A 16,732-nucleotide genomic window follows, 5' to 3' on the forward strand; every position below is an offset into this window, starting at 1 on the left:
AGTACTGGCTCATGGATCTCTGATTTCCCTTTCCTGAAATCTACAATCAGTACCGTGGCCTTGCTGATATTGAGTGAGAGGTTGTTGTTATTATACCAATCAGGCAAATTTTCCATCTCCCTCCTGCATGCTGATTAATCACCACCTTTGATACAGCCCACAACAGTGGTGTCATCAGCGAACTCTTATATAGTGTTAGAACTGTACTTAGCTGTACAGTCATAAAGATAAAGCGAGTAGAGCAGGACAGCCAGATATTCCATCTGGACTGGCTACTTTTCTTGGATTCACTCACTTGAAGGCAGCCTGCAAGTCATCTTCAGATACTGAGACCAAAGGATCATTGAAGGACATATGAGTGTGCAATGACTCCTCCCTGTTCTGGTGGTCAAAGTGAGCATAGATGATGTTGAGTTCATCTGAAAGTGATGCTCTACTGTCCCTATGTCACTAGATTCAACTTTGTAGGAAGTTATAGCAATCAAGCTGTCAAGCATCCCTCATTGATTCTAGTCTAGTCTGGAATCTCCACTTTGCCTGTAAGATGGGTTTCTGAAGATCATAGCTGCATCCCTTGAAGTATTCTTGATCTCTCGACTTGCATGCCTCTGATCTTGCCCTCCATAAATTCTGGATTTCATGCTTCATCCAGGGTGTCTGATTGGGGTAAACTCTGAACAATTTCATGGGGACAGACTCATCTATAGCTGTCTTAATAAAGTCTATAACGACCCTGGTGTAGTCACTCAGATCCTCAAATGAATGCTTGAACATAGCCCAGTCCTCTGACTCAAGACAATCCTGTAACTGTTCCTCTGTCTCCCACTACCAACTCTTAGTTGTCTAGATCTCTGGTATCAATCCTACTTGGGCGCTGTCTCTCATCTTTTCAGATACTGTGACAACTTAATTTTCTGCAGTCACACAGAATTTGAAGATTACATCAGTTTTGCTAAAATTTCCACTTGGTTCTCACTTCCATATGGTTCAACTCAGAATCTTGCCCCTCTGCATCTCCATCTCAGGGAATGTTTGTTGTCTAGAATATATTACAATTCACCAACTGTATTGCTATCTTCACTGCAACTCCCCCATCTTGCCTCCAATCCATTTTCCCAGTGTTTCTGGCTCTGTCATATTTGTTCTGATGATTAGACTTTCAAGTGCTTCAGAGATGCTTTCCTTAATTGTGTCTCCCTTCCACCATTGCTCACAAGGTTCTCAGTCATTACCCACACTTCTGTTCCTTAGCTCTCTCCTCCCACTCCCATCTTATGCATTCAGAGAAACCTCCTCTAATTTCTGCCACCTTCAACACAACACCACAACCGGATGCATCGTCTCATCCCCTACCCTCCCAGCATTCCAAACTGACCATTCTGTCTGCGGCTAGTTCAGACTTCCTCCACCAACATTCTCCCTCTCATAGTAGCTTTGCGAGCAACTGCAGGAGATGCAACAATTCCCCCTTCACACCATCCAAACACTTCTTCCAGGTAAAGCAGTGGGACATTTGCATCTCTTTTCAATTTAGTACTCTGTATTTGGTGTTAATACAGTTGCAGAACACCTTTGGTCAAATTGAAAGTGTGACCCTGAGTTTTCTATAAACACAAGAGATTCTGCAGATGCTGGAAATTCAGATCAACACACACAAAATGCTGGAGGAACTCAGCAGGTTGGGCAGCATTTATGGAAAGGAATAACTAAATGATGTTTTGGGTTGATACCATAGGGGTCTATGACCCTATTCCTTTCCGTAGATGCTGCCTGACCTGCTGAGTTCATCCAGCATTTTAGGTGTTGACTTTAAGCTTTCTGTTGCCTCTCACTTTATCTCTCCATTCAGCTTCCAGAGACATCAAGAACACTTGAAGTTGTAAAACTTTGTGAAAAATTGTTTCCTGATTTCACTAATGAATAATACTTCTTTCCGATTACTCCTATTTGTTTTGGATTTGATCACTACAGGAAATAGTTTCTCTGCACATAGCGTCTGATCTTATTGTTTTAAATACAGGGGTGAGCTTCTCCCACGCTATCTGGCAAATACAGTTTTGGAATAAGCTGCCAGAGAAAGCAGTGGAAACATTTGGACAGATACTTTGACAGGAAAGGGGAAGAGGGATACAAGACTAATGCAGGCAAATGGGAGTAGTGTAGAGAGGCATCATGGGCAGCATGGACAAGGTGAGGTGCAAGAGCCTATTTCTGTGCTTCATGATTCTATGATACTATCTCAGATTGATTATACTTCAAGCATGTCAACTGTGAAAAGAGTTGTGTGAAAAATTCATGCAACTTCACTATCACCTTCTAGCTTGTACTCATTCCCTTCCCCCCACATACTTATTCTGGCTTCTTCCCCCTTCCTCTCCGGTCCTGATGAAGGTTCTTGGTCTGAAACGTCAACAGTTTATTCATTTCCACAGAAGCTGCCTGACCTGCTGAGTTCCTCCAGCATTTGGTAGTGTAACACAGGGGTCCCCAACCTTTTTCGCACTGCGGACCGGCCGACTGGGGGGGGTGGCGGTTGCCAGTGGACAAGAGTAGCAGTCAAATACGCTGGGTTTACCCCGAGGAAGACTACAATGACCATGAAGCCTTGCGCGGACACCAGTGCGCATGCATTACTTGCGCATGCGTGTACGATTTTTTTCTACAAATCACTTTCGGCGATTCTGTTCAGGGGGAGGGGGGTGTTAATCACGATCAGAATATAGATAATTAGCTAATACACTCAATTTCGTTTCTAAAAGGGTTTATCTAACGAATTTAATATTAAACACACAGCACATATTTTCCTCGCATGAATATAATGAGAAGTCAATTATCAGGGGAGGGCAGGGGAGCTTCAAGTAAATGTTGAATGAACTTCCAGTAGAAGTAGTGGTAGAGATATTATCATTTAAAGGAAAATTGGATAGGTATATGGACAGGAAAGGAATGGAGGGTTATGGGCTGAGTGCAGGTCGGTGGGAATAGGTGAGAGTAGCGTTCAGCATGGACTAGAAGGGCAGAGATGGCCTGTTTCCGTGCTATAATTGTTATATAGTTATATAAGTCAATAGCATCATAACATTTTAAGTATCTTTTGGATATTAAACACGCAGCACATATTTTCCCCGTATGAACATCTAAAATCATTGCAACACATCAATATTGCTGTATCAGTGGGAGCCCTGGGCTTGTTTTCCTGCAACAACACGGACCCATCGAGGGGTGGCAAGAGACAGCGATACTCGAACGGGGTTCCTTATGTCCAGTCTATTCCGCAATTTAGTTTTCATTGCATTCATTGCAGAGATATGTTGGAAATGGAAGCAATGTTTTCAGTGCTTTTGTGGCTATCTCAGGATATTCAGCCTTGACTTTGATCCATAATGCCGGCAGAGATGTTATGTCAAACATGCTTTTCAGCCCGCCGTCGTTTGCAAGCTCCAGGAGTTGATCTTCTTCCCGTGCTGAAACGGATGACGCGCGGGTAATGACCTCACATGCGTAATGGCTCAACAGTGGCCGTGACAGGGAATGAGGATAGGTGCAGCTGACTCCTATCGCCAAATCGTATCGTTTCCTCGCGGCCCGGTAGCGCATCTTCTGCGGCTCGGTGTTTGGGGACCGCTGGTGTAACACATACAACAAGTTCCCCTGATTAGCTCCAAGTAACCTTTACTCTGCTCCATCCCAAAGCCAGTACAAACTTTCAGGGGAGACTGCTCAAACTGATATGTAAAGTTGTGCTCTTGTCAAATGCTTTGGAGCCTTAAGTTCATAATTCGAGCTGACAGTTCACAAGGCACCATTTCAGCAGAATACTGAAGGAGTGCTGCAATGTAGGGCAGCATTTAACAGAGGCTGGGACAGCCTTCGCCTGGTATCATGGCCAAGCTGTTCAAATGCAAAAACTGCTTATTTATATAGCCTGCAAATGTACTTACATTAGAGGGACTGGAAGGCCACAATTTGTGTGGATCAGAAATAACATCTCCACTTCACTGATAATCAAAACCAGCTCAGCTCAAGGAACAGGAATTCTGCAAATGCTGGAAATTCAAGCAACACACATCAAAGTTGCTGGTGAACGCAGCAGGCCAGGCAGCATCTCTAGGAAGAGGTACAGTCGACGTTTCAGGCCGAGACCCTTCGTCAGGACTAACTGAAGGAAGAGTTAGTAAGAGATTTGAAAGTGGGAGGGGGAGAGGGATATCCAAAATGATAGGAGAAGACAGGATGGGGATGGATGGAGCCGAGAGCTGGACAGGTGATTGGCAAAGGGGATATGAGAGGATCATGGGACAGGAGGTCTGGGGAGAGAGACGGGGGGGGGGGAACCCAGAGGATGGGCAAGGGGTATAGTCAGAGGGACAGAGGGAGAAAAAGGAGAGTGAGAGAAAGAATGTGTGTATATAAATAAATAACGGATGGGATACGAGGGGGAGGTGGGGCATTAGTGGAAGTTAGAGAAGTCAATGTTCATGCCATCAGGTTGGAGGCTACCCAGACTGAATATAAAGTGTTGTTCCTCCAACCTGAGTGTGGCTTCATCTTTACAGTAGGGGAGGCCGTGGATGCTCAAGGTCAGCTCAAGGATGTGTGCTTAGCCACTGCTCTACTCTCTCTACACCCATGACTGTGTGGCTAAGCACAGCTCAAATGTCATCATCAATTTGCTGATGACACAACTATTGTTGGCAGAATTTCAGATGGTGATGAGAGGGTGTACAGCAGTGAGATATATCAGCTAGTGGAGTGGTGTTGCAGCAATAACCTTGCACTCAACATCAGTAAGACCAAAGTATTGATTGTGGACTTCAGAAAGAGTAAGACAACAGAGGGATCAGAAGTGGAAAGAGTGAGCAATTTCAAGTTCCTAGTGTCAGTATCTCTGAGGATCTATCCTAGGCCCAACATATGTTTGCAGCTACAGCAGCTATATATTTCATTAGGAGTTTTGAGGAGACTTGGTATGTTACTAAAGACACTGGCAAATTTCTACAAATGTACCATGAAGAACATTCTAACTGGCTGCATTACCATCTGGTACGGGGGCACTGCACAGGATCAAAAGAAGCTGCAGAGTTGTAAACTTAGTCAGCTCCATTATGGGCACTAGTCTCCATAGTATCCAGGGCATCTTCCAGGAGTGATGCCTCAAAGAGGCGGCATCCATCACCAATGACATGCCTTATTCTCATTGCTACCATCAGGGAGGAGGTACAGAAGCCTCAAGGCACACTCAACCATTCAGGAATGGCTTCTTCCGCTCTGCCACCTGATTTTTGAATGGGCACTGAACCCATGACTTAATTTCTAATAGGTACTACTAATGACAAATGGAATCCTGGATTTGAATGAATTCCTCTGCCCTTCCCTCTACAAGGATCTCTAACAGTTTATCTGTCTCATCTTTTCTAGAACAACCTGATACTTCTGGACATTATTTCAAGGTTCAAGCAGTAGGATTAAGTGCCCCTATTCAATAGAATCAGAGCTGATCTTTTGCCTTATCGTGTTCTTGTACAGGTAACCACTGCATTATAGCAATGTGGGTAACAAAAATCCACCATTATAAAATTGACAAATTATAACCCATAATTTTGAGACATGGAATTAAATAAAATTTCTCATGTAAATTTGTTAACAAAGTAAAAAATTTTTAAAACTAGTTTCTTGATGCATGTGCAGATGACATGACATCTAAGAACACAAAATCCCCATAACATGGGCTCATCATGTAAACCTAATATCTTAGCTCCATACTCTCCAAGACAGAGAATTCTTAAGATTCACCACAATCTGGGTGAAGAGATTTCCTATCATTTTACCTCAACTGGTAGACCTGTTATTTTGAGGCTACGACCTTCATTTCTAAATACCCTTTACAGGGTAAACATCATCCCTACATCTATTCTGTATAGCTCCAGAACAAAGTTGTATTTTTTCTTCTGAAAGAATTATTGTCCCAGCCTGTTCAATATCTCCTGTTAGACCAATACCTCTCCATCCTAGGAAATAATCTGCTGAAGCTTTGTTGTACTCTCTTCATTCGCCTTAGGTAGTAACATGATGCCTGAACACCATATTTCAGGTGCAGTCTTACACTGGCCAAATAACATACAGTATAATCCTCAATTTTCCCAGAATTAAAAATGTTTAATCCTCTAATAGAGTTGATGACTCAGTATCTGCAGAAAGCTGGAAGCAGAGTTCAAAAGATTCACCATATTCAGTATTAAATGGTCAACACTGTTTTCAATACTCTTTAGTTCTAAGCCATGTTGTCTTTGAAATAAGCTTATGGCATCATCCTTAAAACTTCTTCAGAATTTTAAATATGCTTCAATGAGATCACCTGTCATTCTTCAAAACTATAGAAAATATTAGTCCATTTGGACTTTCAAAACAACTCCTCAGCCCAGGAATAAATCCAACAAATCTCTGCTTTACCCTCTCCAAGGTAAATGTTTTCTTAAATTAGGAAGCCAAAACTTTACCAAACTTCTGGACAACTGCTTATTTTCCCTCATTACACTTCAGCTGCCAATCATGTTATTAATTTGACTTGCATTGACCCCCTCTTGTAGTCTTTGTTTCCTCCTATCTTTGTATCAGCAAACTGGGATGTCCAAGTCTTACCCACCCACCACACACACACACACACCTCTAAACCCAAGACAAGCCAGCTCCAGGCCTCCAGTCCTTAGCCCTAGACTCACAAACACCAGGCCTTTGACCTCCAAACAAGCTGACACAGAGGCTTTGACCTTCAAGTTTCTACCTCCAGACTTTGCCAATCTCTGTGCATCAAATCCGTAAATATCCAATCACAGGTTTAACATTTGGGTTTTGACCCAGGACTTGCTTATCATGGGTTTGACCTTCAGGCCTTGATGCCAGGATTCATCGATCCAGGACTTGACCTCCGGAGACACACAGATTTCTTACTCTGGTGACCTGGTGGGGGAGTTGGGGGCGGGGGTGTGGTGGGATCCACTGGCCTTTGCATCTCCCAGTTGGATAGATCTTCAATCCAGGGCCTAGGGATAGCCAATGTGAAAATCATTGGTCTCCTCAGTTCCTGCAGACTCAACCTCTGAGATCGCTGACCTTCGACAGAGGATGATGAACACCGGCTCCTGCCCTGACCTCTAATTCTCCCTCATCCCAGTCCCTGAACCCTAACCTGGCCTCTAACGCACTGCAGTGTCCCAAAAACCATTGCCATGAACCTAAAAAAACAGCAACTAAGTTTGAGCCATGACATCACTGGACATCACAGCTTGGCATAATCTTGACCTAAACTTATCTTTTGTAGTAACCTTTTACATATGACATAATCAAAGTTTTTTTGCAAATCCTTTTATTCTATGGGATACTTCAAGAATATAAACTTATTATAATATCTTTTCATTAAAGCACAGATAAACAAGTAACACCCGTTATCATTCAACAGCAAGCACTAGCATTTTCCACAACACTGAATCTAGGCTAACTGCACTGTTGTTGCTGCTTTTCCTATCCCCAGAGTATGTTTCATTTGCTGTTTTCTGACTTGCCGTAACAGTTCCAGAATCTAGAGAATTAAAGGTAAAAAAAAACCCCTCCTATATTTGACATTATTAAACACTGTGACCAGTACTGTTCAGAGTACTCTCAACTGTGGCTTGTTACAAGCCCAACATACATTTGCTGCTCCTTGATTCTCTCAACACTTGGCTTATTTCTCCCCTACTACCCCCAGAAATGTCTTTAGTGACTTGTACTCTTCTTCACTGCACCCTTTCGTGTAACTTGGACACTGATTTCCCAAGTAGTTCATAGCTTGATTATTCATACTACCAAAATTGAATTCCTCACATTTGTTTGCTATTTACACTCCTCCTACAAATTAATGTCTTACCTCTATTTATATCGACACCTTCAGTTCTCCATTTGCATGGACTCTTATCCAGTTATACACACACCCAGATTTTATACAATACTTATAACTTCAAATCAGTGGCTATAACACTGATCCTTTCCCGAGTCAGATTTATTACATATATGCTTGCAAGTAAAAGATAAAATTATTATTATTAGCATAATCATTACACATCAAGGACAACCAGTGTACCTTTAAGATACACAGAATCATATACTCTAGGATCGATAATTTGGCCTCATATTTTTCATGTACAGGTCCTAAAGTCTAAAATTATTAATATGACGTGCCACCCTTTTCAATAGGCTGTTTTATAAATTATGTTAAAAATTGTGCTTCAGAAATTTACCAAGGTTACAGATACAGTATGCCCCTCTCCCATAACCTCTACCATTGAGGACTAGGCATTACATTGACCACTTTGTAAGAAAACAGTTTAAAATACATTGAAATGCTTTCACTAAACCAAGAAAATACACTGCAGTCACACGGAGACCCAGACCATTAAAAGTAATAGGTTCTCTTTTCAAAGGGCATTGATCAGTGAGTTGGGATTCAATACCTATTACAAAAACCAAGGGTCTTTGAGGAGAAGGAGAACTGAAAGTATAGGGACTCTGTGCAGGAAACCCACGGTAGTGCACAGAGTGAAGAGCGGTGCTTTGCAACAATTTGTCAACATAGCAAAGTAAAATGGTTGACCTAAAAGTCACGTAGTCCCTTTGAGCATTTCATTCAAAATAAACAGGACAGAACATCTTTATTCAGAGGAGGAGGAGGAGGAGAAGAATGCTATAGTACTTTGAATATTTGAGGTGAATAACATGGATGCATTAAAAAGGATGCCGGCTGCAAGGTTCATTCTTACACCGCAAAAAAATGCAAGCTGAGCCAATCGCATTGAGTGACTAACTTTATAAAACTCGCTGCATAAATATTAATTGGAAAATGAAATTACAATAGCTGGTGTTGATCAGGACTGAGATATGTTTAGAGTAATTAGTATGTTGCGAGAACAGGAAATAATTCACTTTGACAAGTAATGGCTTCCCATGGCAATGAACATGCAAATCAGGAATAAAGGCTGATCCTCATGTTCATTGCCATGGGAAGTTATTACCCTGTTAAAGTGAACATTTTCAGGTTAAAGTGGAAATAAGGGAGGCAAACAATTGCCGATACATTTCAGTTTCCAAACTATCCTCACTTACATATTACTATTTTAAATTAATACAGTTATGATGGAAATTTGCAATGCAACAATACTATGCTTTATTTATACCATCCTATAAGTTTGAAGTCCTGCAGTGTCTCCCAGCAAGGAGGATGTAATTAATTAGATAACTTAGAAATTGGGAATTATACTGAATTGACAGGTTAATTAATTGGATTAATATCAGAAAATAATATACACCTATTAACAAAATAAAATTCATGAGAATGCTGTTATATCGTCTTCATTTCAACCTAAATTAGTACCTCCTCAGACTTCAGTACTTAGAAGGATATTGCCATTTCTAGCCTGGTTCATGTCTGCATTCTCCAATGTCAACATGAGAGCTAGGTTTTAAAGTAAATTTATAGTCAATTAATACTCGTACAACTTTATAGAAATAATTGCTGAAAAATATTTTCATATCATCTTCATATTGTATAGATTCCATAAACATGGAACATCCAATTTTGGATGCAGAACTGTGGAACATTTAATTAAAAGCATGAGTAATCACAGGAGTTGACTGTCTCACCCCATCGTAAGCATGTCTCCAGTGGACTGAACTTGGGGAGGCATCGATAGTCCAGGTGACATATGCAGTTCGGTCCATCCTTCCCTTGTCGGTGATGGAGGGCGAGGAGAGGCAGGAGCCCTTGTGAGAAGACATGAAAGACAAGTCAACAAATTGAACGTCTCATAGTCAAAGCATTGTGCAAATCATCACTTTGATGATACAGACTGAATGCTTAATGTGATACTTGTCTGCATGGTCACACATAGGTCACATAGTAAAGAAAACATTTGCCAAGAATTGCTTAATATTGACTAGGAACTCAAAGATTAATCTTCTGGGCATTGAAAGGAAATTGGATACATGGCATTAGAAAAGTAGAACTGTATGACTTAATTCTGCCAGATTATTACTGAGTAATCCTTTGCCTTCAGCAATACAACTGTACTTCCACTGTCGTTAAGTCAAGTATCTTACACAATCAGGCATCCAGGCAACCTCCATTTGCCATCTGTAAGATGAGAAATTGACAAGCCACCAAAACTCTTTTATATAGAGGCACTTCAATTAAACCAGTTTGACTACTGTGATCCAAACACACAACTGGTTCTACTTTAGTTAAGAAAGTACTCGCATCTTTTTTAATGCAGAAATAAGAGGGCACACAAACCAGTTTTCACCTGGAAATCAGAAAAATGGTGGTACAGGCACTGGCACTTAAATGAGTAAAAGGCAAAGATACATAAAATGTTCTTCAAGCTTCATACTTTGTAATGACCTCCCAAGCAGTGGTAGAGGCAAAACTTCCAGAATCACTCAATAATGAACTGGATACAAAATTGGAGGAATCAGCTGAGGGGATGAATTAAGGTGATCTGTATGACTTTCCTCATTTGCAGTTTTCTCTCAAGAGTGACTTTGGTAAAACATTTATATCTGGGCTTCTCAATTTACCCAAAGCTTCTGAGAATTTTCTACAAACAAATTACATGCTCTTAAACATATTTACCGTGCAACTTTAATAGCTTTCAGTGCTCTTTCATATCCTTATGAACATCTTCCAGTTTATTTTCATCAAAAATGAATTTGTTTTGTGTAATACATACTGACACCCTCTAATTACTCTCTTCAGAAAACAGATCTTGGATGAATGTGACTTTCCAACCTATTCAAACTGCAAGAACACGTTCAACACATGCACATTTTTTCCATAAAAGCTACATTTCTGCCAACTCTTGTGCAGAGGAAGGAACACCACATACTTGCAGTCATTCTCTTTCAGATGAACAATAAACAAAGATCTCAGCACATCCCAAAAATACTTTACAGCAAGTGAATTACTTTTTACTTACATTAAATTAATATATTAACCAGTTTATTTATGTGCTGACTGAAGAATAACCATTCAGTGCTGTTAAGGGTCAGCCTAGATTGTGCACAAACATCTCAAGTGGGATCTGAACTACTGATCTTTTGGTTAAGAGCATTTCCAAAGGTGATGCATAAACAAATAGAATTCTACTCTTTCTCAAAAAGGTGCAATGGTGTCTTAACTATTATCTTGGAAGACAGAAATGTTTAACAATTTATCTGAAAATTAGCATCTCAATACTGCAGCATTGTCTTTTTACTGGACAAAAGCATTATTCTGGATTCTGGACTTCAGTACTTGTATGATGGGTATGAGGGTTTGAAGTCACATTGCTTTCAAAATTGAGAGCTTTACTGAGTCATGATCAACTCCAAATGACGGTTTTCTCAAGTGTCATTAAAGATTTATTGACCCTTGCCACAGTTATGCAATGTTCCTTGTTAAATAAGCTACTACAGAAAAATCAACTATATTCTTCTAAAAATCAACTCACTGCTTTGAGTTGGTGGACTGTATTCATCTTCAAGTCTGAATGAATACGCCACAGTTGTTAATTTAGTAAAACCTGTGAGGATGAGTGTGTGCCTATGACAATGTACCTATATCTTATGGTCTTATACTGTACATACCCGAATCAAAAGTAGTGGCTGAACTAGGAGATCGTTGTCTGCTGAGAGCTTAATCTGTGGCATTCAAGTTTGGTGATCCACAACTATACAAGAAGGTCAGTGTGTTGCCCTTAAGGCATTGTTGGGTCTTCGCTTTAAATTATTCGTTTGTAACTATTTTCTAGTTAAAGTTAAAGGTTGATAATTCAGTTACAGTATAACAAAAGTAAATTCATTGTTTATGGTATATCGCGGCATGTGATGAGGTCACCTCCGGTTTCGCCGCGTCTTATGTGTCACCTCCGGTTTGGAGAAGGTGTAAAGGTGGGTGCCATGCGTGCAGCATGATCGTGAAGAGCTCCGTGTCTACTCACAAAGGAACATTATAGAAGCAACGTCGTAAGTTCCTATGAAAGTATTTGAAGTAAAAATATTAACGCGGTTTCTGTTAAGGAAGTGGCGGTTCGGGTGGCGCACGTGTGTCGGCTTTTCAATTTCACATGCAGGGTGGGTTCGAGCCTGGTGGCAGTTTGACAGGACTCCCCCCCCCCCCGCTACTCGGGGCGGCTGGAGACACTCGCTAAAAGAGAGCGCGCGTGGTCTCCAGAATGAAACAGACGCTGTATGTTTGAATTTTCTTGTCAACAGTTTTCACCATACGATGTTAATGTGGAAAAGTGCATAGTAAATGGTTAACCTTACTACCACTCTGTCTTCACTGGCTCCGGTTTAACTTGGTGTTTAGTCAGAGTTTCAACATAGTGCACAAGAACACTACAGTGAAAATACGGTATCATTCGGTGTTTTGACAAGTGGTACCATGGCTTCGCGATCAAGCACCAAGTCGCTTGCACTCAGCGCCAAGAGCAGTAGGACGTCGACAAGTGTGGCTGCCCTTGTAAGAGCTAAAGCAGAAGCCGCCAAGGTGCGAGCCTCATACGTAACCAAGAAGCAAGACTGAAAATGGAAAAAGCTGCCAGAGAAGTGGAAAAGCAGTTGGAAAAGGCAAGGATAGATACAGAGTTAGAGGTGCTGATGCTATGAGGAGCTGATGTGGCCGCGGTGGAAGCACAACTGTTGGAAAATGCTGAAAAAATGTACGTTCTCAACAAAACAGGAAAATCTATGTCAGAAAGGACCAAATTGGAACGCATCAGTAAATATGTCCAATATCAAATTGACCTGCAGATTCATTCTCCCTCTCCATATTTGCCTATTGGCGTCCCATCTTGTGAAATCACAGGGAAGCTTCGTTGCATCGCGTCCACCTGGGGAAGACAACTCACAATTGCAACCTTGCCACAAAGTCAAGTATGAAAGGGCTGACTACGAATACTTCCTGACACCAAACTTACCAGACCCGGCGAGATCAGAGACAAAGGCCGAAGTCAGAACATCAAATCTCATCATGAACGTACACGCTCAGTCATATGTCCCCCAACATATTCCCCCAGCTAGCACGCCACCTGCAGCAGAACCCTTGACACAGTATTTAGCGCGACGAGACCTCGTCAACTCAAGACTGTACCAGTTTGACAATAAGCCTGAAAGTTACCATACATTGTACTCCTCATTCACCAGCGCCACCAGCGGAGTCTAGCTCACAGCAATCCAAGCGTTGGACCTTATGACTAAATGGCTGGGAAAGGAATCAAGTGAACAGGTGAAACGCATACGCTCAGTGTACGTCAGCAACCCCAAGCTAGCCTTACACAACGCATGGGAGAGACTGTGGGAGTGCTATGTGGCCCCTGAAATTATTGAGATGGTGCTATTTCAACGGCTGGACAATTTTCCTAGGGTGTCAGCCAAGGACCACACTAAATTACGAGAACTCGGAGATTTACTCATGGAGATTCAAGGTGCTAAAGAAGATGGCTATTTAACTGGCCTGTCGTATCTGGATACCTCACATGGAGTTGGACCAACTGTGGACAAACTTCCATTTGAGCTGCAGGGAAGATGGGTGTCTATTGGCTCAGAGTACAAGGAAGAGAACGGTGGTCGGTTCCCTCCCTTTGAGTATTTTAGTAGGTTTGTGTGCAAGGAGGCGAAACGACCCTAGCTTCATGAATCAAGGCAGCACCACAACTCACACCAACCCAGTCAAACCCATTTTGAACAATTTTGTCATCAATAAACCCATCTCAGTGCATAAAACCGAAGTCTCCACAATCAACGATGCCCTAACAAGAATTGTCCATTGCACAACAAACCCCACCCCCTCAAAAAATGCAGAATGTTTTGAAACAAACCCTTTGACGAAAGAAAGGCCCTTCTCAAGGAAAAAAGAATATGTTTTAAGTGCTGTTCCTCTACCTCCCACCTTGCTAAAGAGTGTACGTTCCTCATAAAGTGCTCGGAATGTAACATCACTAATCACGATGGAGCCATGCATCCTGGCCCGTCACCGCAAACTGCCAAAGCTCCTCCACTCCCACAAGAGGATGGCGGGGAGGGAGAGCATCACTCTGATACAACTATTGTCAGCTCAAGCTGCACAGAAGTTTGCAGTCCAGGTCAGTCGAGCCATTTGTGCTCAAAGATCTGCTTCACTAAGATGTACCCTAAGGGAGTTAAAGACAAGGCCATCAAAGCCTATGTAATTCTGGACGACCAGAACAACCGCTCGCTACTGAGACCAGAGTTCTTCGAGTTGTTCAGCGTAAAGGGTAATCCATTCCCATACTACCTCAGAACTTGCTCTGGCATCGCAGAAACATATGGCAAGAAGGCAGAAAGCTTCCAGCTCGAGTCGCTGGATGGCAAAGTCGTCATCAGTCTCCCTCCACTCTTAGAGTGCAATGAGATCTTAAATAACCGATCCGAGATTCCGACGCCAAGCACAGTGCTACACCAACCCCATCTCCACCACATTGCCAAGCACATCCCAGAACTGGATCTGGAAGCAGAAATACTCCTGCTACTCGGAAGAGATGTTCTTAGGGTGCACAAAGTCAGGCAGCAGGTCAATGGACCACACAACGCCCCCTTTGCCCAACGTCTGGATCTGGGCTGGGTGGTGATAGGAGAGGTGTGCCCTGGCAACGTACACAAACCGACAGTTAAGACGCTCAAGACTAACGTGCTAGAGAGAGGCCACCATTCAATTTCTCAGCCCTCCACAAGTGTTGCGTGTATCAAGAAAGCACAACAAAGAGCAGGCAGTCAACCGGTTCACATCTTTACAACGAACCCTGAAAAGGAAACCTGAGACCAGTTACAGAGATTGTTCTACTCCACTTAAAGACTGATCTAGAGACTAAAGTTCTATACCATGTTATAGTGACCTTACAAAGGTCAGGCGGGGAGTGTGTTGCCCTTAAGGCATTTATTTGACTTTGTTGGGTCTATGCTTTAAATGATTTGTTTGTAACTATTTTCTAGTTAAAGTTAAAAGTTGATAATTAAGTTACAGTATAACAAAGGTAAATTCATTGTCTATGGTAGATCATGGTATGTGATGACGTCACCTCCGCTTTCGCTGTGTCTTATGGGTAACCTCCGGTTTGGGAAGGTGTAAAGGTGGGTGCCATGCGTGCAGCATGATCGTGAAGAGCTTCGTGTCTACCCACAAAGAAACATTATAGAAGCAATGCCGTAAGTTCCTATGAAAGTATTTGAAGTAAAAATATTAACGCAGTTCTGTTGAGGAAGCAGCGGTTTGGGTGGTGCACGTGTGTCGGCTTTTCAATTTCAAACGCGGGGTGGGTTCGAGCCCGGCGGCAGTTTGACAGGACACCTCCCCCCCCCCGCTCGCTACTCGAGGCGGCTGGAGACACTCGCTAAAAGAGAGCGCGCGTGGACTCCAGAATGAAACAGACGCTGTATGTTTGTATTTTTTTTTTAAATCAAAGTTTTCACCATATGATGTTAATGTGGAAGAGTGAACAGTAAATGATTAACCTTACTACGACTCTGTCTTCATTGGCTCTGGTTCAACTTGGTGTTTAGTCAGAGTTTCAACACACTGCACGAGAACACTATAGTCAGGTATGATTTACGAAGGGCTATCTCGAGAGCAAAAGACCAATTCTGATTGAGGTTAGAGGTGGAATCAGATGCATATCAACTCTGGTAGGGTTTGCAAGCCATTACTTCCCACAAAACAAGGGAGAACAAAACTACCCATGAGGATCCCGGCAGCACTTGGTGACCTTGTGATCCCTGTCTCGGAGGCTGACCTCAGAACGTTTTACAAGAGGGTAAACCATCACAAGGTGACAGACTGCAGTGGTGTACCTGGTAGGGCTCTGAAAACCTGTGTCAACTAACTGGCAGGTGTGTTGAAAGACATTTTCAATCTCTCACTACCACTGGAAGTTCTCACCTACTTCAAAAGGGCAACAATCATACCATAGCACAAGAAGAGCAAGGTGAGCTGCCTAATGACTATTGTCCAGTGGCACCCACATCCACAGTGATGAAATGCTTTGAGAATCAACTCCTGCCTCAGCAGAGATCTGGACCCACTGCAATTTGCCTATCACAACAACAAGTCTACAGCGGATGCGATCGCATTGGCTGTTCATGAAGCCTTGGATCACCTGAACAATACTAATACTTACATCAGGCTGCTGCTTATTGACTACAGCTCAGTACTTAACACAATCATTCCTACAATTCTGATTGAAAAGCTCCAAAACCTGGGCCTCTGTACTCCTCTTTGTAACTGGATCCTTAACTTACTCACCAGAAGACCACAGTCAGTGCAGATGGAAATAACATCTCCACCTCGATGACAATCAACACTAATGAACCTCAAGGATGTGAGCCCATTGCTCTACACCCATGACTGTGTGGCTAGGCACAGCTCAAATGCCATTCATACGTTTGCTGATGATACAACTATTGTTGGCAGAGTTTCTGATGGTGATGAGAAGGTATACAGGATTGAGATAGATCAGCTAATCGAGTGATATCGTAGCAACAACCTTGCACTCAATGTCAGTAAGACCAAAGAATTGACGTGGACTTCAGAAAGGGTAAGACGAGGGAACACAGACCAATCCTTATCGAGGGTTCAGCAGTGGAAAGGTTGAGCAATTTCAAGTTTCTGGGTGCCAGCATCTCTTGAGGGTCTATCCTGAGCCCAACATAT

At 42.3% G+C, this 16,732-nt stretch overlaps 1 protein-coding gene across 4 annotated transcripts in view; it reads right to left on the reverse strand.

Annotated features, from left to right (window-relative positions):
- The window catches only part of setd2 (SET domain containing 2, histone lysine methyltransferase), a 132,731-nt gene that overhangs the window by 90,067 nt on the left and 25,932 nt on the right, over positions 1-16,732 (reverse strand). For all 4 annotated transcript variants that reach the window (XM_063057175.1, XM_063057157.1, XM_063057148.1 and 1 more), the window contains one exon: positions 9,673-9,792. In XM_063057175.1, coding sequence (XP_062913245.1) covers positions 9,673-9,750 — 78 coding nt within the window. In that variant the 5' untranslated portion in view covers positions 9,751-9,792. The remainder of the gene's footprint in view (positions 1-9,672; positions 9,793-16,732) is intronic.

This window comes from Mobula hypostoma, chromosome 1 (genome assembly GCF_963921235.1).
Source record: "Mobula hypostoma chromosome 1, sMobHyp1.1, whole genome shotgun sequence".
In the NCBI taxonomy this organism is placed as follows: domain Eukaryota; kingdom Metazoa; phylum Chordata; class Chondrichthyes; order Myliobatiformes; family Myliobatidae; genus Mobula; species Mobula hypostoma.